This window comes from Podarcis filfolensis (assembly GCF_964270895.1).
Source record: "Podarcis filfolensis genome assembly, chromosome: 16".
Classification (NCBI taxonomy): domain Eukaryota; kingdom Metazoa; phylum Chordata; class Lepidosauria; order Squamata; family Lacertidae; genus Podarcis; species Podarcis filfolensis.
This window is the reverse complement of record NC_139620.1, coordinates 13135198-13162628: the sequence shown is the minus strand read 5'-3', so window position 1 is coordinate 13162628 and position 27431 is coordinate 13135198. Positions and strand designations below refer to the sequence as shown.

The 27431-nt window shown below is 49.0% G+C and overlaps 1 protein-coding gene across 6 annotated transcripts in view; it reads right to left on the bottom strand.

Annotated features, from left to right (window-relative positions):
• Positions 1–17579, bottom strand: part of IGSF9 (immunoglobulin superfamily member 9) — a 69958-nt gene extending 52379 nt beyond the window's left edge. Inside the window, exons 1-3 of one of the 6 annotated variants that reach the window (XM_083591742.1) lie at positions 16959–17579; positions 3125–3505; positions 28–222 (exon numbers count right to left, since the gene is read on the bottom strand). In XM_083591742.1, coding sequence (XP_083447868.1) covers positions 28–222; positions 3125–3182 — 253 coding nt within the window. In that variant the 5' untranslated portion in view covers positions 3183–3505; positions 16959–17579. Of the gene's footprint in view, positions 1–27; positions 223–3124; positions 3506–9766; positions 10820–16958 lie in introns of those variants that run through there. The other 5 variants (XM_083591743.1, XM_083591741.1, XM_083591740.1 and 2 more) reach the window with 5 other exon arrangements.
• Between the last annotated feature and the right edge of the window lie 9852 nt (positions 17580–27431).

The following is a 27431-nucleotide window of genomic DNA, read 5'->3' as shown; positions in this document are numbered from 1 at the left end:
AAAGGGTAGGCAGCAAAGCCAACTCACCTACGTACTCCGGATCCACACGTGGGGAATAGAGGCCGAATTTGATAAAGATGGGGAGGAGGAAGCCAAAACGCACCCACTCAATAACATAGAGGGGAGGAGTCGCTTCGTCTGGCTTCAGTAGGTCGCAGCCCAAAATGGCGCTCTCTCCCGTCCGGCCAATCACAGCACGGGGCTCTGCTTCACGGGTACCTGCTGGTGGTAAAGTCAGAAGCACATTTTATTTTATTTTTTCTATTTATTCCATTGAATTTATATACCACTTGATTGTAGGAGGGGAAACCCTCAAAGTGGTTTACAAAAAAGGCAAACAAATGCTTTCTGTGCAGCCTTGAAAAAAAAAGGCTTCCAAAAGTTTTAAAAGTTCTAGTCCAGAGGCCGGCATCCCTTGGGGGGCCCGTAGGCACACCTGGATTTTTGAGTAACTGCTGTCACAAAATGGCTGCCATAAGGGGTTCCGCACACACAAAATGGCTGCCACATCGAAAAGGAAAAAAGAGAGGCAGGAACACACAATGACACCCAGAATCCCTCTGCCTCCCCAATAGGGGAGAAATCACCTATATCAACCAACACCACATTTGGTTAAAGAGAAGCTCTTTGCACCTTTCCTCTGTTTGGATGGGGCTGGGAGTCCAATTCTAGTACAGTATTCAATTAAATGTTTACACGTTCAGTGTAGGTGAGGCTGAAACAGCGTGAAAAAGAACTGAACAAGAACAGCAAATTGTGTTCAATTCTTCACGCATTGTGTAGTTTTGAGAGAATATTGTCCCGCCTGGCCCTGACCTGGTACCAGACACCCCCAAGGCTGAGGACCTCAAGCAGCAAGCGGGGATCCCTGAATCCAATGCTGAAGATCCCCCTTGAGGGGCCCTCTGGCTTGATACCTGGAACTGTCATGAGGAGGAGGAAGAGATGGGGCAGCCCCCCCAGTCCTCAAGAGCAACAGGTCTAAGTCCAGGCCACACTATGCACCCACAGACTGACAGTCATTGGTCTACTGGTGAGTAAGAGGCTTATCTGCAAGTAAGCAATCCCCACTACTCCATCACAGCTAGCCGCTGTGGTTAGAGTATGGTTTAGGAGGCAAGAATATGGAAACCAAGCCTAATGAGGAACGGTTGAGGGAGAGACTGAGAGAAGATATTACAGCTATCATCAAATATCTAAAGGGCTGTCGCATGGAAGATGGAGCACACTTTGTTTTCTCCTGCTCTAAAGGGTAGGACTTGATCCAATGGATTCAAATGACAAGAAAGGAGATTCTGACTAAGCGTCAGGAAGAACTTTCTGACAGGAAGAGCTGTTTGACCGTGGAACCAACTCCTTTGGTAGGTTGTGGACTCTCCTTCCTTGGAAGTTTTTAAGCAGAGGTTGGATGGCCATCTGTCATGGATGCTTTAGTTGAGACTCCTGCACTGCAGAGGTTGGATTAGGTTCCTTCAAATTCTACAGTTCTGTGGTTTAAGACCTCCCTCGAGTCATCTAGTTGCTGTGAACAAGAAAAGTCTCTGGCTCTCGGCTCTGGATTCTAATTTTTTGTGCTATAATTTGCCTGAGACTAAGGTTGAACTTCTGCCTGGTTTTGGCTCTGGCTCACGGTGGGACCAAGACTAATTCTCCACACTTGAACTTGGCTTGTTTGGACTGTGCTACATCTGCAACCCTGCCTTCATTGGTGACATCTTTGGTCAAGGCTTATACAGTGGTACCTTGGGTTAAGTACTTAATTCGTACCGGAGGTCCGTACTTAACCTGAAACTGTTCTTAACCTGAAGCACCACTTTAGCTAATGGGGCCTCCAGCTGCTGCTGCGCCACCAGAGCACGATTTCTGTTCTCATCCTGAAGCAAAGTTCTTAACCTGAAGCACTATTTCTGGTTTAGCGGAGTCGGTAACCTGAAGCGTATGTAACCTGAAGTGTATGTAACCCGAGGTACCACTGTATAAACTGGTCACAGTTCCACTAAGCAGGGATGTTGTGGTCTTTCTGGTCCCTTCAACTTGCAGGCAGAGCTGGATTTTCTGCATGATGGGCTCCATCCGCAGCCCCTAATGCTATGCTCTTTGCGCTTTCCCTCATTCACTCAACGTGCTCTATTGCCAAAAAAGTGGCACTCTTGATCCACACCCCAGGTCAAAAGTGCCACTTTCCCCCTCCCTAATAGTGTTCCTGTTCCTTTCCAAACAGCAGCAGGACAGGCAGAAATACAGTGTATTTTTTCTCAGCACGCAAATGCAGTAAAGCTTCACCTGCTAAAAGCCAACCTATCACGGGGCTGGGAAGCAAGTTGGCCACACTAATTTGTGAATTACTGCCGCACGGAAAGGCATCTGGAAGCAAAAAGGCAGCTTCTTAATTGAGCAGAGGGAAATCAACAGGCGGAAAGTTAAGTTGCAGAAATCCCAGGGAAAACAGGAGTGCCACACACTTGGCTGGCTATGTAGACTTGAGTCTGCAAGAAAGTTACATTCGTAGACTCCTTCTACTGACAAATGCAGCCTGGTTGCCAATTCTTTCGGCTCCTCAAGTTCCCATTATAAGCAAACAATGGATGATTCAAAGATGTCTGTGTGCAATGATTCCATGGCAGAATAAAACAAATAATGAAAACCAAATTTCTAGTCCCTAGGCTTACAAAGACCAGTTCCATAGGGCTATATTAACTTGCACCTCACTTAATAAGAATGTGTTTTATATACTTTATACTGTTGTAAGTTGTGGTGCAAGTAAGGGAACATAAGTTTTCATAATGTATTTTTGGTGGTCTCCAAGGAAATAAACAAAAAACCCAAAACAAATCCCCAAAAGATTTATTTAAGGAATGGGGAACCTCAGGCCTAGGGGATAAACGCAGCCTGGAGATTTCCAAGCGCCAGACAGAGACACCTAGAGGGCCGTGAGCCAGAGATGCTCCACCTCTGGGCTACACAGTTTTCAGTCACTAAGTCCACCCACTTTGGGCTTTGGCTCCGCCCACCACCAGCTGCAGCCCCCCAAATGACATTTCCCCAGGGTCAGCCTATTGGAAAGACTAAGTGCACTGCCAGCATCGTCCTCCAAAAGAGAGACCAACGAGAAACCTTTGCCCACCTTCAGCGAAGCTGCTGCAGACCAGGGCAAGGCGGACAATCCATAAACGCCAATTCATAGCACAGCTGCCCCCACCAGACACCTTGCAGCACCGCCAAAACCGCCCACTTGCCGAAACACCGAGCTGGCAAGCTGACCAGCTGCACGTTTGAGGAAGGAGGTGGGAGAACAGAGGGTCAGGCTGCCCCTTGCAGCTCAGGAGACACCATTGGATGATCCCTGGGGAACCTGGTGATGGAGCCTTGCAGCCCGTATGCCGTTTCTCATCCCCACAAAGCCCTTTGGAGCAGCACCGGTTTCTGCCACTCTAGCGAGCTGGCGGGGAAGTCTCAAGACTTCAGAGCTTTCTGTCGAACTCTGCACCTCAGCATAGACCAAACCCTATGGGAGCAAAAGATCCAGAAAGGGGAAATTAATTCAGATTTATCTTTGTTTATCCGTACATAATAAAAGGTCATTTAGCTGAAGTATTCATGCAATACAGTACTGCAGCGCACATCGATACATACAACAGCATACAAAATGCCACAAAGTGGTACAAAAAGTTGTGACTGGCTGATAAAAAATAAAATAAAAGGGGTTTCATTTTATTCCATCAAATCCCCACTCGGCCGTGAAACTCACCTTGGGCCAGTCATGGTCTCTCAGCCTAACCTACCTCACAGGGTCGCTGTGGGGATTAAAATAAGGAGTGGAAGAAACATGAAAATAATAAATGTCTTCAAGAGATACCTGGAAATCAAAAAATGAGGGTCTCCCAACCACATCTGGAGGGCCACAGGCTCCTCAATCTTGTTCTTACTCGTTCTTGTGAATCTGCTCTTACGGACCAGACATTATGCCTAACCGAAATCTACTCTTCTGCAATTCCAGTTCATGGGCTCCAATACCAGCAACAGAGAACAAGCCTGTCTCTACTGCGGCCCGTGTTTTGTTAGCCCCAAAATGGAAAACAAGCAATGTCCCAACCAAAGAAGAATAGCAACTTAAGTTGACAGAATATGCACAAGTTGCAGACTTAACGTATAGAATGTTAAAGAAGGCTGGAAAACATTTATTGAATATATGGTAAATAATTGTGTACAGCTGAAAACGCTGGCAGCATTAAGATAAATTTGACAGTGTAAATAGGTTTGGATGGATGAAATAATGGAATACTGACTGGCATAGTTTTTGCAAAATATGCAGGGATTTAAGATCTGTAAAATGAATCATGGAAAGAGAAGGGAAGGCATTGATATCTTAAGGATGCAATATGAGCATTTGAAATTGTAAAACAGAAAATTTAATAATAATTATTATTATTTTAAGAAATGAATGACTCTCGTTCCCCGAGCCCTTGAAATAGCTTAGATTGTAAAGGGGGATACAGAAGGGTGTGTCACTGTGTATAGAAACTAGCCTACTGTGTGCAAAGGTAAAATTCACAGGTAATTTCCCTGCTCACCAGTCACAGGGACTTTTGAAGGTTGCCCAGAAGGTAACATGGTCCTTGGGCATAGAGTTTCCTGTTCCCTTTTACAGAAGCAAGAAAGCTGATGGACTGACAGATTCAACTCTGCAAAAATCTCCTATTCTACCTCCTTCCCTTCCTCAGCCCTCATTACCTTTCCTCTCTCCATCTCCTTAGCCTCATCTCTCTCTTCTGCCTTTGGGGGGGAAAAGTGAGGTCTAGAGGTAATTCGCCTTCCCCAACCTTGCTCATAAGGAACCTCCGCTTTCCACCTTCCCAGCAGACAGAATTTTATAGATTCTGCCCAAAGCCCACCCATATCTATTTCTGTGTTTAAAACACCCTGGGGAAAAGGGGGGGGGGATAACGAGCGTCCCTTTCATTCCCCGCTCTCCCTAATATTCTCTCTCCTCCTCTTGTCGTTTCAAATCTTCGCAACTCTTCTAAATTAAAAACACACACGTCTTGGCCAGCAAGTAACTCCAGGCAGACTCCGACTCACACAGGCTCAAGAGTTGTTTGGCCCACTTCGCGCTTTCTGATACGATCTGTGCAAAACTCACTGATGGATGGGCTCTGGGGAAGGCTGCGATTTGATTTTTATTTTAAAAAGCATTGGCTCGAAACTGAAGGCATGCAGGCCAATTCAGGTTAAATTTGGAGAATGGGGCCCTGGAAGTGTACAAATGCCAGCTCACAAAGGAGGCAGAATTCCTCCCCCCCCCCAAAAAAAAGATATTTATTTTGCTGCACAAAGTGTCTTGGAGATCAGTTTATTTTTGTTGGTGGTTGGGTTTAAGAATGCCATGGCTGGGACAGTTCCAGAAAACTAGGCCGCATTCACACCAACACGTTTAAAGCTCTATTATATCACTTTAACAGCCATGGCTTCCCTCATGTTGTGAGGGCAAAACAGAGGTGCCTTTTCCTATATCAGGGTAGAGGAACCTCAAAAGCCAAATGTGGCCCTCCAGGCTTCTCTGCTCGGCCCTTGGGACCCCCAGGCCACACCCCTCACTGGCCATACACCATGCCCTGTCATTTTCGTGTGAACTGTGTTAATGGCTGAACACCGTGTTGGAAACTCAGATATATAAGCTAGGCGCCAAATGGCTCCTTAAACCAGGGTTTTATTCGCCAAAATGGAATGCCTAGTTGCCTGTTTTTTTGGCCAGGCGGCTCAAAAGTCCTATTTTTCAATATGAATCTTTGGTTCCTGAAATTCATCCTGATTGTGCAAATAAAATACAACAGACAGAATTCTACAGGATGGGGTATTGTGTGTGAAAAAAGTCAAGATCCAAGGATCCCCAGGCATGCACTGTGAGATGGTGGAGACGCCCGGTGCCAACCTGGCACCTGGACACCTTCACTTGGTTGCAAGTGGCCGATAGTCAGGTGCAAAATGCACCTGGCAAATTTCAGACACTGACTGAACACCCATCATAGAGGAATTGAACTGGAAAAGTGGAATATTAACACACATTATTAAATACAGACAAACCAAAATTATGCCCCTGGCATTCAGCTGGTACACAGGCAGCATGGTCCCTTGCTGCTACTGTGGACTACAGTTCTGCAGGCAGAACAGGTGTTGTATAGCAAAGCTCAGCTCCTCTTCCCTTTAACCCACACCTAACACTCAGCTTGCCAATCCTTGCTCAATATTAGGGGGTCAGGGTCTTTATCCTAGCATCCCAGAAAGGTTACATTTCCTCATTAAGTGTGTCTATATTCACCTTTGGAAGAGTTTACAACATGATTCCACCCAGTTCAGCATCCTGCAAATCTTAGTGCACCTTACCCTACTCTCTTTAAAATGAACAAGTTTCTAGTCCTCATGGGCTGAAAATTGGCTTCAAAGTATGTGGGCAATACATTGTAAATTCTCAAGTAGGAGTCACGGGTCTCTTTCTACTCTGCCTAAAGCAGGGCACCAGGATACAAGGGCACTGCCTTTGTGGTCTTTAAAAGAGGCCGTGTGAAATATACACACATAAAATTATCTAGGCATCAGTGTGTTTTGTTTCTCGCTTTCTAACCAGACGATCAATGACCAGGGTTGGCACTTCTGTGCCTGTAGCTCACTGCCGTTCCCCATGATTACTGAAGCAGAAATGAATTTATGCGAACTAATGGGATGCGTGCCAATTTTCATGATTTACACAGGTTGCAGAATTCCTCTTTTCTCCTGCACATTCCTTCTCACCACACTGATGAAGTTTAGACTGTAAGCACCTTGAGGCAAGAGCCTGTACATGACTGCACCACAGCAGACATGCGAGGTTACTGTTTGTGCAATTTAACTTTCGAGTCTATCAATTTACTGAACCTGCACACACTTTTATATGAGAAAAATCCATCTTGGGTTGGGGGAGGCATACATTTTCTAAAAACAATGTGCACCTATGTTGCAGCAGGTCTTAAAAGAGGCATTTGGTATTCTTGCTCTCAAACAGGAAAGAATACGTCTTCTAAGATGGTTCCTGCTGTCTGTAGTTTTAGTAAGTATATTTCTTTTAAAAATATTTAACATTTCCTCCAATGAACATGAGAAGAGCCTGCTGGATCAGACCAATGGCTCATCTAGCCCAGCATTTTGTTCTTACAGTGGTCACCTAGATGCCTGTGGGAAACCTTCAAGCAAGACTCAAGCAGCAGAGTTCAAGGCACCACACTTCATCTTCACAATACCCCTGTAGGGTAGGACAAGCTGGGACAAAGTGAATAGCCCAGGGTCACCACATAAGCTTCTTGGCCAATTGGAGGATCAGAACTTAGGTCTCCCTTAGAGACTCTTAACTACTTGACAGGCCAATGCCTCTCCAGACATTCAGGATAATATTAAAGATAGGCTTCACTGTGTGTGGTGAAGTTTCTGCAGCCTTTTGGCCAAAGTTGAGTATGATTTCTGCCTTAGCGGATAGCTGACGACAAGCTATTCTCATCCTTGACTGTCACTCCAACCACACCAGCATGCAAAAATAATAATTGGCTGTCCAACTGAGGGCATTATTACAGCTGATCAATTTTTTTAAAGCCAATTAATTAAGCAACCTAACCATGCAGCCATAACAACCACTCCCACAAAGACTGGACTGGTTGGGGGGGTGAGTTCTACCCCCTATTCTCCACACTCTGATTTTGTTGTCATTGTTGGTCTACAAAATTTTTGTTTCTCCTAGGGCTGCCTTACGTCCGGATTTTCCCGGACATATCTGGGCGGAAATCGGGAAAATGTCAGGGAAAATCTGAGCGTACGGCAGCCCGTGTTGGCAGTGCCCTTTTTGCAGGTTTTTTCTTTCTTTCAAAAATGGCATATTTTGATCTTGCCCAAAAACTTTGGCAAGAAAAGAAGAGCTCAACAACTTTTCTCTTTGAAATATGGCAACCCTAGTTTCTCCCTTATCCTGCTGTTCCTCCATCTTGTTTCTTGGTGACACTGCTTTGGTTACTATCCTGCCGCCCACCACAGAGTTCGCTATTAGAAAGAGCTGCAGTTCCCCACCCTGGTGTGCTGAAAGCCACTCGCCCGCTCCAGAGCTTTCGGCTGATTTTTGTTGGAGTGCATTTTATATTGTTTCGTTAGCTACTTTGACTTTAAGGGAAGCTGGGGTACAAATGTTTTAAATGAACACAAAAAGGAACACAGTGCAATTTCCCCCCTCCTCCAGCAAATAATCAGGACTGGACAGGGATGCATGGAAAGGCAATCTCAGAAAGCTTTTATGCATGGTGGCTGGATCAGGCCAAAAGGCCCATCTAGTTCAGGATTCTGTTCTGACAAATGGCCAACCTACATTTAAAAGCAGGGGAATTACAGAGAGGAAGAAGCAATTTTCTGGAAAGAGAGGAGCCGGCTAATACACTTATGACAAAATTAGAGTTGCTCAGTTACTCTGTCTTCTAGGGAAAAGTTTTTGGCTCCTGTTATTTATGAGAATAGCAAACCAAGAGTAGCAAAACCTCCTACAGATTGCACCCCAATTCCAGGTGAGAAAATCCAACCCATCACACCTCCACTTTGGAAGACCCCTCTATACAAAATATCACCACCATGCTCTGCTTCCTCTGGGCACCACTGCCAAGCGACCAAACACACCGGCAGTCTTCTTGCTTTCTAATGAGTAGATTTCCACTTTTTAAAGTAAAATAACAACTCCTGTCAGCTCCGTAAGGAAAACAGAGGGGGAGAGGAAGGATACTGTGCTTTTGCGGGAGGAAAAGTGCTAAAATAGTTGTTACTGATGATAATCGGTATCGATATTATGTGGGCCAAGCTCCCATTTGCCAAATGCCCCTCTCTTGCTGAATTGTTTGAACAGCCTTCCTCCAGCCTGAGCCCCCAATCGCAAAGGGAGATCAGCCTCCATTTCCACCCCCAATAAATTTCTGGGGGAAGCGCTGGAACAAACAGCCAGTGCTGCATCTGGGATGTATGCTCACGATGATCCAGTGTAAACGCAATAAAGCGCCTTGGGATATTTTGTATTAATTTGAATCCACAGCCAGGCGCCACCTTTCAGATTCACTTCCAAAGCTTTCAAAGCACTCCAAAAACTGTCTACCAGGCTGGATGTTTTAAACAAAGGGGAGGGGGTGTTGTTGAAACGATCCGTCTTTATGTTGAAGCCTGGAACCTGCAGTCGGTCACAGTCTCATAAGTTAGAAAACCTCCATATTTGGGCTCTACACACTTTGATCCCCCACCCCAGGAGTTTCCAGCTGAAAGACACAAGACTTCCACACTGCCTTGTTCCTGAGTGTGAAAAACCCAGGAGTCCTGCCTGCTCAGCCCCCAACTCTTCGAGCTGGGCGGGGAACCCAGGCACCCAGAGAATCCTTCTAGGCCACAGGTGGTGAGTATCAAACCCAGGGGCCAAATATGTCCCTCCAGACCAGTCTGGCCCTTGAGACTCTCCCAGGGCAACATCTCATCCTGGTCCTGCTGTTTCCACCTGGGTGGAATTTGCCCCTGAACACCAAAACCTCTGCACAAAAGGAAACCGTGCATTCACTGTTCCTGCCCACTTGGAGGCCGATCACATGCATGTGGCCCAGGGAAGATTGTCTTGAAGGGAATGTGGCCCTTGGGCTGAAACGGATTCCTCCCCCCTGCTCTAGAACAGACTCTCGGCTCTCCAAGACCACCCAGTTCTTCTCCCGGAGATGGAAGAGGAGGCTCTTACTTCCCAGCGACAAGCGTCTCCTCTGAGCAGAGGCTGTTTCCGACTCTCCACCGCAAACCACCAGACTTCTCTTCCCTCTCGCTTCAAAGCTGGACATGGAAAACCGCGATTCTGTGGATGGGCAGACCTCTCCCCCGATGCGCGCGGCGGCGGCGGCAGAGGTGCAGGTCCCAACTGCTGTTCCAGACTCCCCTCCCTCTGGGGAGACAACCCAGGCGTCCTGGCTCTCCCGGATCCGCCTCCCCAGCCCCCTGCCCGGCCCCGCTGGAGTTGGGAGGGGGAAGCAAGAGGAGGATCGCCGACCCACCAAACCCCCAAACTCTCTCCTGAACAGTTGGGGGCTCATTCGCCGCAAAAGCTTCAGCTCCTACCAATTCCGCAGCCTCTCGAGACTAGGGAAAGAGCGCACGCATTATTAGATCCGGGCTCAAGGCGAGGGACCCCATCGCCCTCCTGCCTCCGACGCAGAGAGGGTTTTTTTTTTTTTACCTGCGCACTGGCGCCGCTTTGCTGTGCCCCCTCCCAGGAAGGGCTTTTCCGTCCCGGCCAGCCTCTGAGCTCCGGCAGCCGGCTCCATCAACAAGTCCCCAGTCAGCAAGCCGCGGCGCTCCCAGGCAGCTCTCACCGCTTGGGCGCAAACATTGCGCGCAGGATCGGCGCTTGGAGAGGGGATGTGCGCGCGCCCCTTTAATTTTCGGAATACCCTCTTTTCTCTGCGATCAAAATTTTAAGTATTTCCCCCTTTCAGTGTTCTCGCATCCCTCCACCCGCCTTGCAAGACACCGGATTCCCCTAAAGCGCAAAATAAAGAAGGCGCGCGCGCACAGCCCGCCTGCGCTGATATATAAGCGCTCCGATCTCAACTCGCTTCTCTTTAACTCCCCCAGCCAAGCTTTTGGCAAGAAAAACTCGCAGCACAATGGAGGGGCGGGTCCCCTGGCCCCCTCCCTTCCCCAAGCCGCTTTGTTGCCACAGGAACAGCCAATCCCGCGCCCAGAAACGCCTCTTGCGCCTTCCAAACTCACTAATCAGAAAAGCGGAAAGGCAGGACTTTAGAGCTTTTAAAAGAGGGGGCGGGCGAGGCTATGTGTGGATTTATAGCCATCAATGTCCGTTTGGTTTGCAAAGGCTTGTGGGAGATGTAGTTCACCCCCCGTGGGCCAAGGGCTCCTCTATTGATGCGGAGTGCCTCCTAGTGGAATGGGCTGATGAGCATGGTGCAAAGGATGGTGATCTCTCTTCCCTCCCCATTTTACAAATGATTGCCCCCCACCTCAGAGCCAAAGGGGCTTAGAAAATAGATTTCTAAATCTATTTTGACAATGCTGTTTTACTGGTTTTTATGTTGTCTCTCCATTCTGTTTTATTATATTACATTTAGTGGTTGCTTTTTAACCAAGGTAACTCAACATGACACACACACGAACAAAGAAACACATACATTGAAAAGGAAAAACGAATAAAATCCTATTTTTCAAAGGCAGGATTAAAACATTCTATCCATGGGTAATTAAGAGCCAAAGACCTGGTGAAAAAGAAATATTTTTGCTTGGCGTCAGGTGATGATTACAGGGTCCGGGTCGTTTCAGATGGGGAGAGGCAGACCATGAGGTGTTAGGGTACTGAGCCATTTAAGCCTTTATAGGTCAAAACCAGCACTTTGAATTGGGCCTGAAAACCAATGGGCTGCCAGCAACTTGGCCACCGAATTCTGCACCAACTCACCTTCAAAGGCAGTCCCACACATAACACATTGCAGTCATCTAACCTAGAAGCTACCTACAGGAGCATAGACAACAGAAGTTCAAATGTTTCATTTTTTGAACACCACTTAAAGATTTTTACTGAGCAGTGTATAAATGTTTTAAAATGAATGAACTCCCTGAATGAACTTTGGCTATGCAAAGTCCAATCCCAAACCCTCCAGGTGTCCTTTTCATTCTGCATTCATGTGTATTCCGCAACCTGTCATTGACACGATAATAGCGTATTGGTGGCGGATTTCGACTGGACTGTCCACTCATCATTCCACATTATTAGCTGCTCTGCAGTGCTTCTCTGTTATTACCGTCCGGAGGGGCACAGCATAATAAAAACTTAAACCTGAACAGTTGTGGTATGAAATATTACAGGATTTCAGCAGGGAGTTGCAAGGCATGCACTGACTGGAAATGGAGAAGCATGCCCCCCATGAAACATTTGCAGACGCAAATAGTGTAACTGCCCTGATAACGTCATGAGTACAAATAATCATGAATGCACAACAAAAAGGGCATTACAGAGATTTCCAGTGAGTTCAGAAGAGCAGGAGCCCCTCCAAGTAAATCCAAGACACATTCTACTTTCCCGATGCTTTTTGGACAGGCTCTGAGATGCACAGGTGCATGATCAAATGTGACTCAACACGCCGCAGTGGGGAGCCCAGTCTCTCACTGCGGCTTCTAAATTGCCACTCAAACCCAAACTCCCCTTCCATTCTCCATGTCCCCCCTGGGCACAAAGCACACACTACTCTGACTGCACACACATCAGAGCCAGGCAAGGCAGCAGGTGTGTGACGGAGGGATTATTTTCCTCTCTCTAATCACTACCTCAGAGGGGCTGAAACAAGAGATATTGTTTGAAGTTCCCTTTAATCTAATCCTGGTCTGGGCGCAGGAGACATCTGATCTCTCGCTGCGGCGGCTGAGCTGGAAATACCTGTCTGGGCTCAAATCCATCCAGGCCTCCCCCCCTTTATTTTGTCAAAGTTTTAAAATATATTTCCCGGCCAAGGAATGCGTTGGAACAAGGCTCAAATTCCATTCACCCAGCCCCTCTAAGCCTTCACAAGTAGGAGCTGCTCTAGGAACCTGCATTTTACCAAATCAGACCCCAGGGTGCATCTCTCTCAATATCATCAAACACCAGAGGTTCCCAACCTTTATTTTTTTTTACACACCTGTGGGGTCACTTGAAAGTTGCTGAGGATTTTGGTGGATCACTCAGTTATTATTGTTTTTTGTTTTCTGTTTTACAACAGAAAGCAAAAATAATAATAAGTGAGTGAGCCATGAAAATCCTCAGCAAATAATTGTAATGTGCTGTGCTGGGGCTTCTTTTATTTGTTATATACTGTATTTTATTGTATAGGATTCAAATTGCATAGGGATAGCTCAGTCGGCAGAAGCAGGAGACTCTTCATCTCAGGGTCGTGGCTTTGAGCCCCATGTTGGGCAAAAGGTTCCTGCGTTGCAGGGGTTGGACTAGATGACCCCCAGGATCCCTTCCAACTCTGCAGTTCTATGATTCTATGAATTCAAATTGTGAAACAATAGAATGCAATATAGGAAATTAAATAAGAAATAAGCATACAATTAAAATTCAACAGGAGGCACATGCCATCTCCTGCCTTCAGCCACAAACCCACAGACATGCCATGGACCAACTCCATGAAACTCCCAAACTCCTGGTGTTCTGCAGACTACGGTTTGGAAACCCCTGGTCTACAAAGACTGGGAGTTGCTCTCCAGGATTTCAGACAGGGCCTTTTCCAGTCCCATCGATAGATGCAGGGGATTAAACCAGTGACATTCTACATGCAACGCAGATGGTCTACCTCTCTTTTAACCATGAATATTGCTGTATATTCAGCCACATTTTTGTACTATAGCATTACTCTGCCTTTCCTCCAAGGAGTAGCAGCTTTGTCCTCATGACAACAACAATGCTGCAAGGGAGGAGGGGCTGGCAGAAAGAGAGAGAGAGGAAGGCTGTATCCAGGCACGTCAAATAAGCGATTCAGTTAAACGCGTTGTAAACTCATACAGTACAGGGAAATCCGGTAGGGAAAGACAGGACTCCACAGTGCCATCTGGTGTCACAGTGTTGTATTGCATATACAACACATCTAAAATGCTTTTCCTTTACCAATCTAGCTGAGTCCAGAGAGAGAGAGAATGTTACTGGTTTATGGGAACCCAATGAGCTTCATGGCTGAACAGGGAAGCCATTCTGCCCAGGCGAGCTCTGCCAGTCCTAGTCCAGCGCCCTGTTTCCTCCCCTGTCCAACAAGATGCCTCTTGGGGAGCCCACAAGGAGGGCACGGGGACAACCCCACTAGGGTTCACCAGCAACTGGAATTCAAGTGGCACCCTGCCTCAGGTCATGGAGGTAAGACATAACTAATGGGATGTAATGGGACTAGTTGGATACAGAGGAATGGTAGGAGGAACCAACTGGGGAGCCACCAAGGGAAGAGGCTCAGAGCCTGGGGAGTGGTGGTGGGACAATAATTAGTGGTTATAGAGAGAAGAGGAAGAGGTGTCAGAAGCTGAAGTGGTAACAGAGCTTAGTGACAGGGGAGTCTCTGGCAGAAAGAAGACCAGAATCAGAGGCAGAAACAGAAGCCAGGGGGGAGGGAGGCCAAGAGGCAGAGATACGTCAGGAGGGTGTCTTCCCCTCCTGCTATGACAAGCACCCCTCGCTCCTGTCTTCCAGAACCAGAAGAGGGCTGAAATGGGCAGAGCAGTGACAGGCTTCACACAGGCGCAGTCTCTGATTGCTTGGGAAGAGCCCTGGAGAAGAGGGGACTTTGATGGCTGTGGGGAAGCAGGGGCTCAGCAACTGATTTATGAGGTAAGAACTACCAGGGATGAACTGCTGTGCTCATTAGGCATATAACGTCCCTGCTCCCTGATCTGCACTGCTTGCAATTTGCTACCAGGCCAAGTTCAAGGAGTTACTATTAGCATATAAAGCCTGTCACAGCCTGGGATCAGTTTACTTGTGGGATTGCTTTGCCCCGTATATACCCACTTGACAGCTTCGATCGGCAGAACTGGTGCTGTTACAGAGGCCCAGTAATACCCCTTCTGCGCTTGTAAGAAATCGATCAGCATCTACACTTTGGAACCCCCTGCCTAGTGACAGAAGGAAGGAACAATCATTGTACTCTTATCGGAGTACATTTTTGTTCAGGCAAGCCTGTTCAGAAACGTAGGTGCAACCCAGTCAGATGGGCGGCATAGAAATATCCACACCATCATCTCTTTTTAGCTTCTGATGATTTTAATAATCTTTTAACTGTTTCTAAACACCTGTCTTTAACTGCTTTTTTTAACATTTTGCATTTTTGTAAACTGCTTAGAGCTCTTCTTATGATCCAGCGCTATATAGATTTTGTCAGTGCTTTTTTTTTAAAGCAAAAAGGTGGCAGTACTCAATATAAAGTTGTTACAGTTAGTGCCACTTTTAACATTTTTGGGGGGTGGGGGGAAAGATGCCAGCCCTGCGCACCCTTGAGTATCCCCAGAAAAATGCACTGGATTTTGTTAAATAAATAACAATTTTGTTAATTTAAATAACAAGAAAATCAGACCAAGGTTGCAGTATTTCTTTGCTGTAGGTTCCCATTCAAATCAGTGGGTCTCAGCGTAAGTGCTGTGTTTTTATACCCTCAGGTTCATGACTGGACTGAGATCTAGGGGGCTTCTTGGTCCATAAAGGCAGTGACCCTGTTTCAAGGCCAGGCTTGGGCAGTCAGTGCCCCTCCAACTTTTGGCAGTGGGCGGAAAAGCCTACGTCACGCAGCCTCTGCCAGGCACCCTCTTAGCTGTGAGCTTGCTGAGGACACGGCTAAAGGTAAGAGGAGTTTAAGAGTAAATAATATTGCAGCTAAGCTGCTTTCATGTATCTCCCACAACAGCCTCAATCAATCCCTTGCAGTTTGGCAGAAGAATCTCCTGGTTCGGAGGGGAGCCGGCCTCTCTTCCTCTCCCCACAGCGGCCCCATTTGCAATAAGTCTCATCTCTCTCTCTCTGGGTACTTCTGTGTGTTGCTCTCAGAGCTGGAGTTTTTACAAGCCTGAGCTGTCAAAATGGCAGGTAGCCGGTAATTAGCCTCTGAAAACATAGCAAATCAGATGGCCACCATCTGCTGGGTTCTGACAGGCTCTCCTCTGCCCGTAAACCTGCTGGCTTTTTTTTTTTTTTTTTTGCCCTGGCTCTGTCCCCAAAATAGGGATGGGGAAGAAATTCAATCCAGTTCGCATTTAAAGGCACGTCCCGAAACAATAAATGAACCGAAAAACAGCCATCCTTTGAAATTTGCAATTCTCCAGATTTTGCGACTCAGTTCTCCAGGCAAGTAATGTATACAGAAATGCATATACAGGACTAGGGAAAGGTGTGCATGAATGCATATGCAAGTAAGAAAGAACAAAAATGCATTACAGTATGGAACTTATGTGTGTGCATGTAAATATATGGTTTGTTTGTGACAGGACTCACTAGTGCAGAATACTGGCATCTCTCTCTCTCTCTTTTTTTTGCTCCCCATGGCAGCCATTTTGTGCTGGCACCCACGGCCGTTTTTTTTTAAAATTTCTTTTTATTGCGTTCTTTTTAAAACAAGAACATAAAGAGTAAAAGAACAAAAATGTACAAACCAAGAGAAAGCAAACAAAACAACACATACAAAGAAAAAACAGACGCAAAACAAACCAACATTGATTCATAATATAGCATTGATTGACTTCCCTCCATCTCGGTTTTGGACTATGTAACCACCATACCTTTCTGCAGTATCGTTTTACAACATCTGTACATCGCAGGTTTTATATTACACCTACTGTGATTTTAATATTTCCTAAATTTGCTTCTATGTATATTATAAATTTATTCCAATCTTTATTAAATTTTACACCTTTTTGATACCTGATTTTTTGTGTCATCTTTGCTAATTCTATATACTCAAATAGTTTGGTTTGCCATTCTCTGACAGTTGGGATATTAGGGGTTTTCCAATTTTGCGCTAACAGAATCCTGGCGGCTACCGTTGCATATTGGAAGATTGTTTGTCTTCTTTCTTGATCTTTCTTTCTTGATCTTGACCCACGGCAGTTTTAGCATTATACTTTGACTATATCATAAGCATAAATGTCTCCAATAAACAATAACTTACTAGGTTGCCAAATAGACAAGTTGGTGTCACTCTTTCTGCTGATTAGGGTTGCCAACTTACTAAAAAAAAAATGTTTAAAAGTACAAGATGAATTTTAATGATGACACTGGAACCTCATTTTTTTTTACCTTTATCTCTGCATGTATATACGGTAAACACTGTATACATAAATAAACCATGTTTTTGTCAGATAAGTAGTTTGGGAGTGTGAAAACTTCCAAAAATGATTATGCTCCACCTATGGCCTACCTCATTCTCGTAGGTGGCTCTCATAACATATCAGGCTCCAATCCTGGCACAAACCCTGTTTCATCCTATTCCATTTTGGCTTTACCCCATAGTCATCAAGTTCCATTTCAACTCCACCTTCCTTCTGCCAAAATCTTTTCTGGCTCCACCCCTCAGCCATCAAGCTCCACCCTCATCCCATACCTGCCCTGCTTCTCTCCCGAGTCTTAAGTTTCCATTCTGTCTCTGCCCTTGTCCTGTGAGATTGCATTCGGGCTTTGCCCAGTATGACTTCTATGGCTCCAGTACGACCCAGGAACCGGTAATGTAGAAATCACGGTTGGCAACCCTACCTGGCACTCAAAAGGGGCCCCAGAGTTTCGCTCTGGTTCATATTTAAGCTCTATGCATGCAAAGATTCCCTTTCCTCCAAGCCGCTTAAATGCACAACAACCCTGCAAGGGATCAGACTGAGAGGTAATGATTTGCTTGTGGGGCATCAGGTGGGTTTAACAGCTGAACAGAACTTCACCTTAGCTCCCAAATCTGCAACTGTCGCCGTTATCTGTAGAGCGGGCAACCATCTGGACCCCCAACAGTTATCTTTGTTGGCACAGAATTCACAAGGCCGTCTCCCGCTCCCACGGCTTTCAGAATCGGAACTCAGGTCTCAAAGTCACTTGCCTACTTTTGCAAAACTGGCCCCCAGGGCCTCGAGGCAAGGCAGGAGAGAAGGGAAAGGGAGGCAACGCAAAGCTTTCCAGTTCTGTGAAGGTTTCTTTAGTGGGCAAGAGTTACCTGTCTGTTTGCGTTAGCTCACTGAAAGCGAGAGGTGTACAGTGATGACAGCTGGTTGATCGCTTTGACAAGCCAGCGAGCCCAACGCCCGAGACCCTGGGGCAGCGCAGGTGGAGCAGCACTTTGGCCAAGCCATGCTGGGATACCATCTGTGGTTAGAGGAACCTGATTCCAAACTTGCTGCTATTCTCAGTTGCTGCTGAAACCATTTGTAAAGCCAGCCAGATCATTTGGAGAAACCCTCCCGAAAGTCCCAGTTATCTTGTACAGTATTCATTTAGTTTTTTCTTTACTTGTTTAAGAAGTATTTTTTTAATTAAAAAACTAGCAGCCTCATGCCCAGCAAAACAAAACTATTGCAGTTCTGAAAGCAGTGGGTAAAATCAGGGCAGCTACGGAAGGTCCAGTCTGCCATGTTGATTCAAAATGGCGCCCAACTTTAGATAAAGCTTGTCAGCTTTAGATAAACCTGCTCCTTCATCTCATGAGAATCTCCCTTGCGTCAAGAAGGTCCTCAAATGAATCCCTGGCATCTCCAGGTGGGGCTGGAGAATACTCCTGCCTGGTACCCTGGAGAGCCACTGCTGCCAGTCAGAGTAGGAAATGCTGAGCTATATGGACCACTGGTCTGCCTTAGTATAAGGCAGTTTCCTGTGTTCTTGAAAGCCCTGCAAATTGACTAGATATTTGAAACCAGTCAACCCCGGTTTCCCCACCTCCCCTGAGATGCCTGTAGCTGGAAATTATTCATTGAGTGGGCCTATGGAAGCAGTGGATCACCAAGCAACAGATATAATAGGTAGCTTAATAGGTTCAGGGATCATTTACAGGTAAAGGCTTAGGTCTTGTCAGTTAGCTCTGTGCATTTGTCCTCAAAGGCTGGAATACCGGAAGATGGGGGCAAGTTTAATAATAATAATAATAATAATAATAATAATAATAATAATAATAATATGATGATGACGCCCATCTGATTGGGTTGCCCCAGCCACTCTGGGCAGCTTCCAACCAATTAAAACATCAAACACAGGGGGAAAAAATCAAACTGCGCCGAGGTTTTGAATAATGAAGCGGTATATTAATTTTATGAAGTAAAAAAAAAAAATGAAGTTAGTGAGCAACCAATACAAACAGCCTGCATCCTTTTTGTTCTATTGCATTTTTTTAAAAAAGGACTGGACACTTTTAAAAGCAAAAAACTGAAATTTAATGAAAGAGGCAAGTTGGAATATTGGGGGGAGGGAGGACTGGACTCCAAAAGCCTCAGAAGCACAGTCCCCCTTAGCTATCATTTTGGCCCTTCTATGTTCCTCTGCACCGTCTCCTTCTCTTTATGCTCTCAGATCCCTCCCTATTGCTATTTCTTCTTTCTCCTCCCATGGTTATTCTCAAGTTTGCTCGGTGCTATTTTTTTCAAGAAAAAGAGGTGCCGGAACTCACCATGGACTTGTCCCCTTATAATGGCAACGGTGGCCCATCTGAGAGCTGCCGGAACTGAGTTTCAGCTGAAAAAAAGCCCTGAATTTGCTAATGCTCCCTGCATTAATGCTCCAGGCCCTTCTCTGTCACCACCCCTCTCTGGGAATAGAGCTATGGGGCCAAGAGCCTCCAGACACACTTAGGCCTGCTCTGTCCTTCTGTGACGTAAGAGGAGCTCAGCCAATCAGTGCCAGAGGCTCCAGCTTCACAGCCTCATTGGGCATATTATGGCCTCAACTGTTTGTGTCCTGCTATCGTGCTGAGAATGAACATGAAGCGCTCAGGCGGCATATCTTAAAAATTCCCGCGGGATCACTTTCCCGTGCCCATGTGTTCTCTCCCCCCCCCCCCCGCAATCCAAGTTAAAAGCCAGCCTGGTGCACCTCTTATAAAACATGGGAGCACTTGCGTAACCATCTCAGAGGGAGTTCTACAAAGTTTTCTGCGAGAGAAGAGCTCCTTGCTTCACAGCGTGAGCTTTCTGGAATGGGATCTGAAATTTCAGCCCAGCCTTCCCCCCCTCCCCCATCTCTGTGGGTTTAAAAAGACAGAAAACCTGAGAGAGAATGTTCTGGAAGAAAGCAGCAGCAGCAGCAGGAAGAGGAGAAATGGCCCAGAGCTATTCCTCCCCACGGGCTGCCTCCCCAAGTCATTGTGGCCATTGATAGCTGCCTTCTCTGTGAATTTGCCTAAAGGTAAAGGTAAAAGGACCCCTGACCATTAGGTCCAGTCGTGGCCGAATCTGGGGTTGCAGCGCTCAGCTCGCTTTATGGGCCGAGGGAGCCGGCGTACAGCTTCTGTGTCATGTGGCCAGCATGACTAAGCCGCTTCTGGCGAACCAGAGCAGCGCATGGAAACACCGTTTACCTTCCCGCTGGAGCAGTACCTATTTATCTACTTGCACTTTGACGTGCTTTCGAACTGCTAGGTTGCCAGGAGCAGGGACCGAGAAATGGGAGCTCACCCCATCTTGGGGATTCAAACCGCCGACCTTCTGATCGGCAAGCCCTAGGCTCTGTGGTTTAGACCACAGTGCCACCCGCATCCCTCGTGAATTTGCCTAAACCTCTTTTAAAGACATCCACATTGCTGACTATCGCTGCCTCCTGCAGGAGAGCTCCACAGTTGCTAACTATGTGCCGTGCAAAGTACAATCTTTGTCCTGCATCACCCAATGTGATCAGTTCCAAAGGATTTTGGAAGCCCGCAAGCAGGACCCGAGGGCAACTTTCCTCGCTTGCGATTCCCAGCAAATGGAGGGAGAATATAGCCAGTGTGACTCGTAGGCCTTGATGGCCTGACCAACCTTCCTCTCCAGTGTCCCCTCCTCCTATCCTCCACCCACCTGTGTAAGGAATGTGTGAAGCAGATGGGAAGAGTAATCAGGAGTTATTATTAATAATAATTGTCAGAGACTGCCTCTAGGTCCCGGCTCACAAAGGACCAACGCTAGCCGGTAGAACGGAATAAAGTCTTTATTGAAGTATAATATCCATTTCCACATCTTAGCGTGCGTCTCTACGTCTATTCCCTAGATCGGCGAAGTCCCATCTGAATCTCCGCCTCCTGTACACCAGTTCAAGACCCTAGCCTTGCTCCACCTTTTGCGTCTCTCCTTTCGCCTCTGGGTCCTACCACCCCCCGGGGTTCCTTCCTTCCTGGATGCCTCGGATGCGGACCCTTCGGATTCCTCCCCCTCCCTTCGGCGGGCTTTAGGACCTGGCTCCCTTTCCGGGCTGCTCATTGCGCCTCCCTCTGGTACATTTGAACTTGGCGCGCGCGCGCTGTCTCCGACCCTCCTCTCTACCGTTTCCTCGCTCTCTGACGCAGGCGTGGCTGCTGCCGGAGAGCTGCCTGTCGCTGGTGCCTGGAACTCCTCCCCCCTGCTGCTCTCTGGTGGAGTAGCTGGTCCGGATTTCCAGCTGCTGCTCTCTGAATCCCCTCTGGTCCCTTCTTCCTGGGGTGCCCCTCTTGGTAACCCCCCAGCTCTGCCCACGGGAGCCCCTTTCTGTGAATCCTCCGATTCGCTGGACAGACTTAGAGATCTCGGACGGCTATCATCGCTAACCTCTCCTTCCGATTCCTCGCCATCCGTTCCCTCTGCTCCTGAACCCCTGACATCCATCCCCCCCTCGAAGCCCCCCCTTCCCCCCTCCCCTCCTTCCGGTGTGGGTTCTGGGTGCTCCGTCGTGGCAGGGGTGAGTGCCGGATACAGTTCTTCCCTCGTGTCGTACATCACATCGGGCAGGTCTGGCTCGTCCTCCGTGCGCTCGTCGACGTCGATCTCCTCTGCTTCCATCTCCCTGCCTTCGTGTTCAAATCCCACGTCCTCCCCCAACACGTCCATGTCCATCTCTCCCCCGTCCCCCTCTGAGGGTGATGCCTGCCAGGGACCCCCCAGCCACTTTCTGCGCCACTGCTCCTCTGGTTGATTATCCCACCAATAGGAGCGGTCTGAGGCAGAACCCGAGGGTGAACCTTCCGGAGAGCGTATGTGTGGTGCCGTCTCCTCGTCCGAGTCGAACCCCTGGAACGTGCTGCCTGAAAGTGTGGGTGTGAAGAGCCAGTCATCGAAATACTCGGCTGGCATGGGCCTGTGTGGGAAAATGGCATGGAACTCTTCCTTGAGAAGAGGCTCGTCCAAGGCATAGCCCGGCACCCAACTGTTGGCGCTGGCCGGGGTATCCTCTCTGGCAAGAAGGTATTCTACTCCCTCTTCCCCCCATCTCGAGTCTAAAATCTCTGTGACTTCGTTGATGCGCTCCCCTCTTGGCGACCCCCTTTCCCTGGGTCCTTCTCTGGGCGGATCTGGTGCTGTGCCTGGCTCGTGAAATCTATGCGGTGCTTTGTAGGGCGTGAGCACCGATCTATGGAAGACCGGATGCATTCTGGAACCCTCCGGAAGCGCTAACCGGAAGGCCACTGGATTGACCTGTGCCTGGACTTGGTAAGGCCCTAGCTGCTTATGCCCTAGCTTCTTCTTGGCCAACGATCTGGTCGGCACTGCTTGCGCTGCTAACCAAACCCAGTCTCCCACCTGTATGTCTTCCCCTACTCTCCTGTGTCTGTCAGCCTGCAGTTTGTATGCGTGCTTTGCCAGTTCCAACTGCCTCCTAAGCTGTTCGTGGACTTCCTGCAACTCTGACGCTAATTCTTCCGCTGCCTGCGGCTCCCCCTCCCCCACTCTCTCTAAACCTGGGAAGGTTCTGGGATGCCTCCCGTTGTTGGCGAAGAACGGCGTCACCCCCGTCGACACGTGCTTCGTATTGTTGTAAGCGAACTCTGCGAGGGGCAGGTAGTCCACCCACGTGTTAGGCTGCTGATTGGCGTAGCATCTCAGGTACTGCTGCATGATGGCGTTGACCCTCTCCGCTTGTCCGTTGGTCTGCGGGTGTCTCGCCGACGCTAGATTGATCTTGACGTTCAGGATGCCCATCAACTTTTGCCAGAAGTTCGAGATGAACTGCCGCCCCCGGTCGGATAGAATAGATCGTGGCAGACCGTGGACCTTAAACACGTGGTCTATGAACAGTTTGGCGGTCTGTTCTGCCGTGGCCACCTTCGCACACGGAATGAAGTGTGCCATCTTGGTAAACATGTCCACCACCACAAGCACTGCCGTCTTTCCCCTCGAACCGGGCAGATCCGTGACAAAGTCCAGGGCCACCCGTTCCCACGGCTCAGACGGCGTCTGCAACGGTTCCAGCAATCCCGCCGGCGGTTTGTGCACTGACTTGGCCCTTTGGCAGGTGTCGCATCTCGAGACGTAATCCGCTACTTCCCCCCGCATCTTGGGCCACCAAAAGTCTCTGGTCACTAGTTCTACAGTCTTTTCTCTGCCAAAGTGCCCGGCAGTGGGGGCGTCGTGTAGCTGCTGCAGCACCCTCGCGCGGAGGTCATTCCCCGGCACGTAGAGTGCTCCCTTGCGGATGAGCAAACCGTCTCTGATCTGGAACTCGTCGTCCCTCACCGTGCCCTTGTGCACCTCCTCCATCTTGGCTAGCGCGAAGGGGTCCTCCCGCAACGCTCGACGTACGGCGTCCAGATCCACGGTCGCCGAGGCGCAAGCCCACGCTTCCGGTGCGAAAATGTGCTTGGCTGCCGACGGTGCCTCCTCCTCGAGGTATTGCGGCTTTCTGGACAAGGCATCCGCCATGATGTTGTTGTCACCCGGGATGTACTCTATCTTGAAGTCGAAGTCCGCGAAGAACTCTGCCCATCTAATGTGCCTCTGATTCAGGAACCTCGCCGTGCGCCAGTACTCTAGATTCTTGTGGTCCGTGCGGACCTGCACTGTGTGCCTGGCTCCGATAAGGAAGTGCCGCCACGCTTTGAACGCTGCATGGATGGCTAGCAACTCCCTGTCCCAGATGGTGTAATTCTGCTCCGACTTGCTGAGCTTCCTTGAGTAGAAGGCGCACGGCCTCCAGTCCCCCTGCTGGTCTTGTTGCAACAGTACAGCTCCCACGGCTCTGTCTGAGGCGTCCGTCTCCACCCTCATCGGTCTGCTGGGATTTACATGCAGCAGCTGCTCCTCGGAAGCGAAGAGACGCTTGAGTTTCTGAAAGGACTGCTCCGCCTCCTCCGTCCAGATAAACTTCTTCTTCTTGGAGCTGAGCGTGTCGGTGATGGCCGCCGTTTGCATAGCGAACCCCTTGATGAACTTGCGATAAAAGTTGGCAAAGCCGACAAACCGCTGGACTTCCTTCCTATTGCGCGGGCTTTTCCAGTCCAATACTGAGCGAACCTTGGCGCTGTCCATGGCGAGCCCCTTGTCCGACAGTTTATAGCCCAGGAAATCCACCTCCGTCACGTCGAACTGGCACTTCTCCAGCTTGGCGTACAGCCTGTGCTCCTTTAGTCTCCGCAGAACTTCCCTGACATCCCTCTCGTGCGCTTCTCGCGACTCAGAAAATATCAGGATGTCGTCCAGGAAGCATACGCATTTCTTGTAAAGGAGTCCCGCCAACACGTGATGCATAAAGGCTTGAAAACAGTGAGAGCCATTTTGTAATCCGAAGGGCATAACTCTGTATTCGTAGGTGCCCAGTGGTGTGAACATGGCCGTCTTCCACTCGTCGCCCTCCCGCACACGAATCAGGTTGTACGCGCCTCGCAGATCCAACTTGGTGAAAACGCGTCCTTTCCTTACCGTCGCGAGCAGGTCGTCTATTTTGGGCATGGGGAAGGACGAGGGCTTGGTTTTCGAGTTCAAAATTCGAAAGTCAACTACAAGCCTCTTCTGGGGCGTGTCTCGCTTCTTCACAAAGAATACTGGGCTGCCCCCTACAGCTTTCGACTCCCGAATGAACCCGCGCTTCAAATTGTGGTCTATGAACTCCCTAAGTTCCTGCAGTTCGTCCTCAGACATGGAATACAGTTTCCCTGTTGGCAGCGTTGCCCCCGGCAGGAGATCAATCTTGCAGTCATAGGGTCTGTGGGGGGGCAGTTTGTCCGCCTCCTTCTCGCAGAAGACCTCCAAAAACTCCTTGTACTTGTTGGGCACCGCTTGCACCATGCCTAGGTGTAGCTGCGGTGCATCCTCTCGCCCCTCTCCTTCCTGGCAGGTCTGGATGCAGTGCGCTGCGCAGTAGGAAGAGCAGAAGGTCAATTGCCGCTGGTACCACGCTAATGCCGGGCTGTGCCTATCCAGCCAACTCATGCCCAACACTATGGGCGTGTCCGACAATTGGGTGACGTTGAAGCTGATGACTTCTCGGTGATTCCCAATTTGCATCACCATAGGTGGTGTCTGCTGCACCACCTGCCCCCCTAGCAGTTCCCTGCCATCCACTGTGACCACGTTCAGGGGCAGTGTGGCTGGCAGTAGCGCTATGTTATGTTGTTGAAGGAATTCCAGTGCGATAAAGTCCGCATTACTGCCAGAGTCAATCGTAATCGGCACTTCTAAAGTGAGACCACTGGGCAGCTGGAGCGATGCGGTGAGCTGCACCACTGGTTTGGGCGGGAGGGGATCCGTGGGCTTCAAAATCTCTGGGGACTTCTTCACTGACTCGCCTGGCTGGCCCCCAGTGCTTCCGTTTCCCTGCCGTGGTTCACTTTGCTGAGTTGCTCCCATTACTGTTATTGAAGCTGCAGTGTGCTTGTGGAGCCTCTGGGGACACTCTTTCGCCATGTGCTTCGAACTGTCACAGATGTAACACTTCCTGTTCCCTCTAGGCTGCTTTGTTTTGACTGCTCCCGGTGTTAAGGCTCTGGTGGCTGATTGAGCTCTAGCACCGCCGATCTCCATTGGCTCCTCCCCCCCTGCTTGCGGAGGCGTTGATTGCGCACGCGCGACATCCCTGGGCAAGAGGGAGGGCACTCTGGCTGGTGTGCGTCCCCAACGCCCTTCTCCTCTGTCCCAAGGGCGGTCCTCCAGCCTCACCCCCACTGCAAGCGATCTGTCCACCACCTCCTGGGTGCTTTTGGGTCTCTCCCCCCGCGCTATCTCATCCTTGATTTGGGGGTTCAATCCTTCCCAATAAAGATCTCTAACGGGGGGGGAATCCTTGTCCCACCCCAAGGCATTGACCAATGCAAAAAAGCGGGAGTGATACTGCCTCACGCTGGCTTTCCCTTGTCTCAGCTCAAATATGTCCTTACGGGCAATGTCAATGTCTATTTTCGATAGAAAGCAAGAATCCATCGCTTTAATGAATGCAGCTGAACTCTGGAGCGCTGGGTCCATATCTCTCCACAGATTGCGCAGACATGCTTTCGCGTCTCCATGCAAATGAGACAAGATAAACCCCACTTTTTCTTGCTCATCTCTAAACTCTTTCTCCAGCAGTTTCAGCGCAAACTGCACGTCTGCTCGGAAATTGGGGTACTGCTGCAAATTCCCATCAAAGTGAGATACAATGCTGCCTCCAGTCCTTCCCAACCCGATTCCCTCGGATCTGGAACCCGTTTGTGCCTGCTTAGCAAGCACTTCCAACCTGGCTTGGAGATCTCGGCATGCAGCAGCCGCTTCATCCTCTCTTTTCCTGGAGGCGATTATCTCTGCGCTGAGCTGCGTTACCGCTTCTCGCAGGGAAGCAATTTGCTCTTCAGTAGACATGTCGCTTGACTTTTGTGAGCTCCAAAGGCACCAGTCCTCTTTCCTCCCTGCTTCGCTCCCCACACGCCGCTTGAGTCAAAGAGAACTGATGAAAACTTCTGGGAGATGGGACTTACTGTCAGAGACTGCCTCTAGGTCCCGGCTCACAAAGGACCAACGCTAGCCGGTAGAACGGAATAAAGTCTTTATTGAAGTATAATATCCATTTCCACATCTTAGCGTGCGTCTCTACGTCTATTCCCTAGATCGGCGAAGTCCCATCTGAATCTCCGCCTCCTGTACACCAGTTCAAGACCCTAGCCTTGCTCCACCTTTTGCGTCTCTCCTTTCGCCTCTGGGTCCTACCACCCCCCGGGGTTCCTTCCTTCCTGGATGCCTCGGATGCGGACCCTTCGGATTCCTCCCCCTCCCTTCGGCGGGCTTTAGGACCTGGCTCCCTTTCCGGGCTGCTCATTGCGCCTCCCTCTGGTACATTTGAACTTGGCGCGCGCGCGCTGTCTCCGACCCTCCTCTCTACCGTTTCCTCGCTCTCTGACGCAGGCGTGGCTGCTGCCGGAGAGCTGCCTGTCGCTGGTGCCTGGAACTCCTCCCCCCTGCTGCTCTCTGGTGGAGTAGCTGGTCCGGATTTCCAGCTGCTGCTCTCTGAATCCCCTCTGGTCCCTTCTTCCTGGGGTGCCCCTCTTGGTAACCCCCCAGCTCTGCCCACGGGAGCCCCTTTCTGTGAATCCTCCGATTCGCTGGACAGACTTAGAGATCTCGGACGGCTATCATCGCTAACCTCTCCTTCCGATTCCTCGCCATCCGTTCCCTCTGCTCCTGAACCCCTGACAATAATAAACAGGTTCCAATTAGGGACGATGTTTTGTCTAAAGAGAAAAGGCAACACACAAGCTCCCCCTTCTGGTAGCTTCTAGCCAAAGAACTTCAGAGTGGAGAAACCTTGCTTGGTGTGCTATTTTCCCTTTAGAGATAAAGGTAAAGGGACTCCTGACCATTAGGTCCTGTCGTGGCCGACTCTGGGGTTGCGGCGCTCATCTCGCTTTATTGTCCGAGGGAGCTTCCAGGTACAGCTTCTGTGTCATGTGGCCAGCATGACTAAGCTGCTTCTGGCGAACCAGAGCAGCACACGGAAACACCGTTTACCTTCCCGCTGG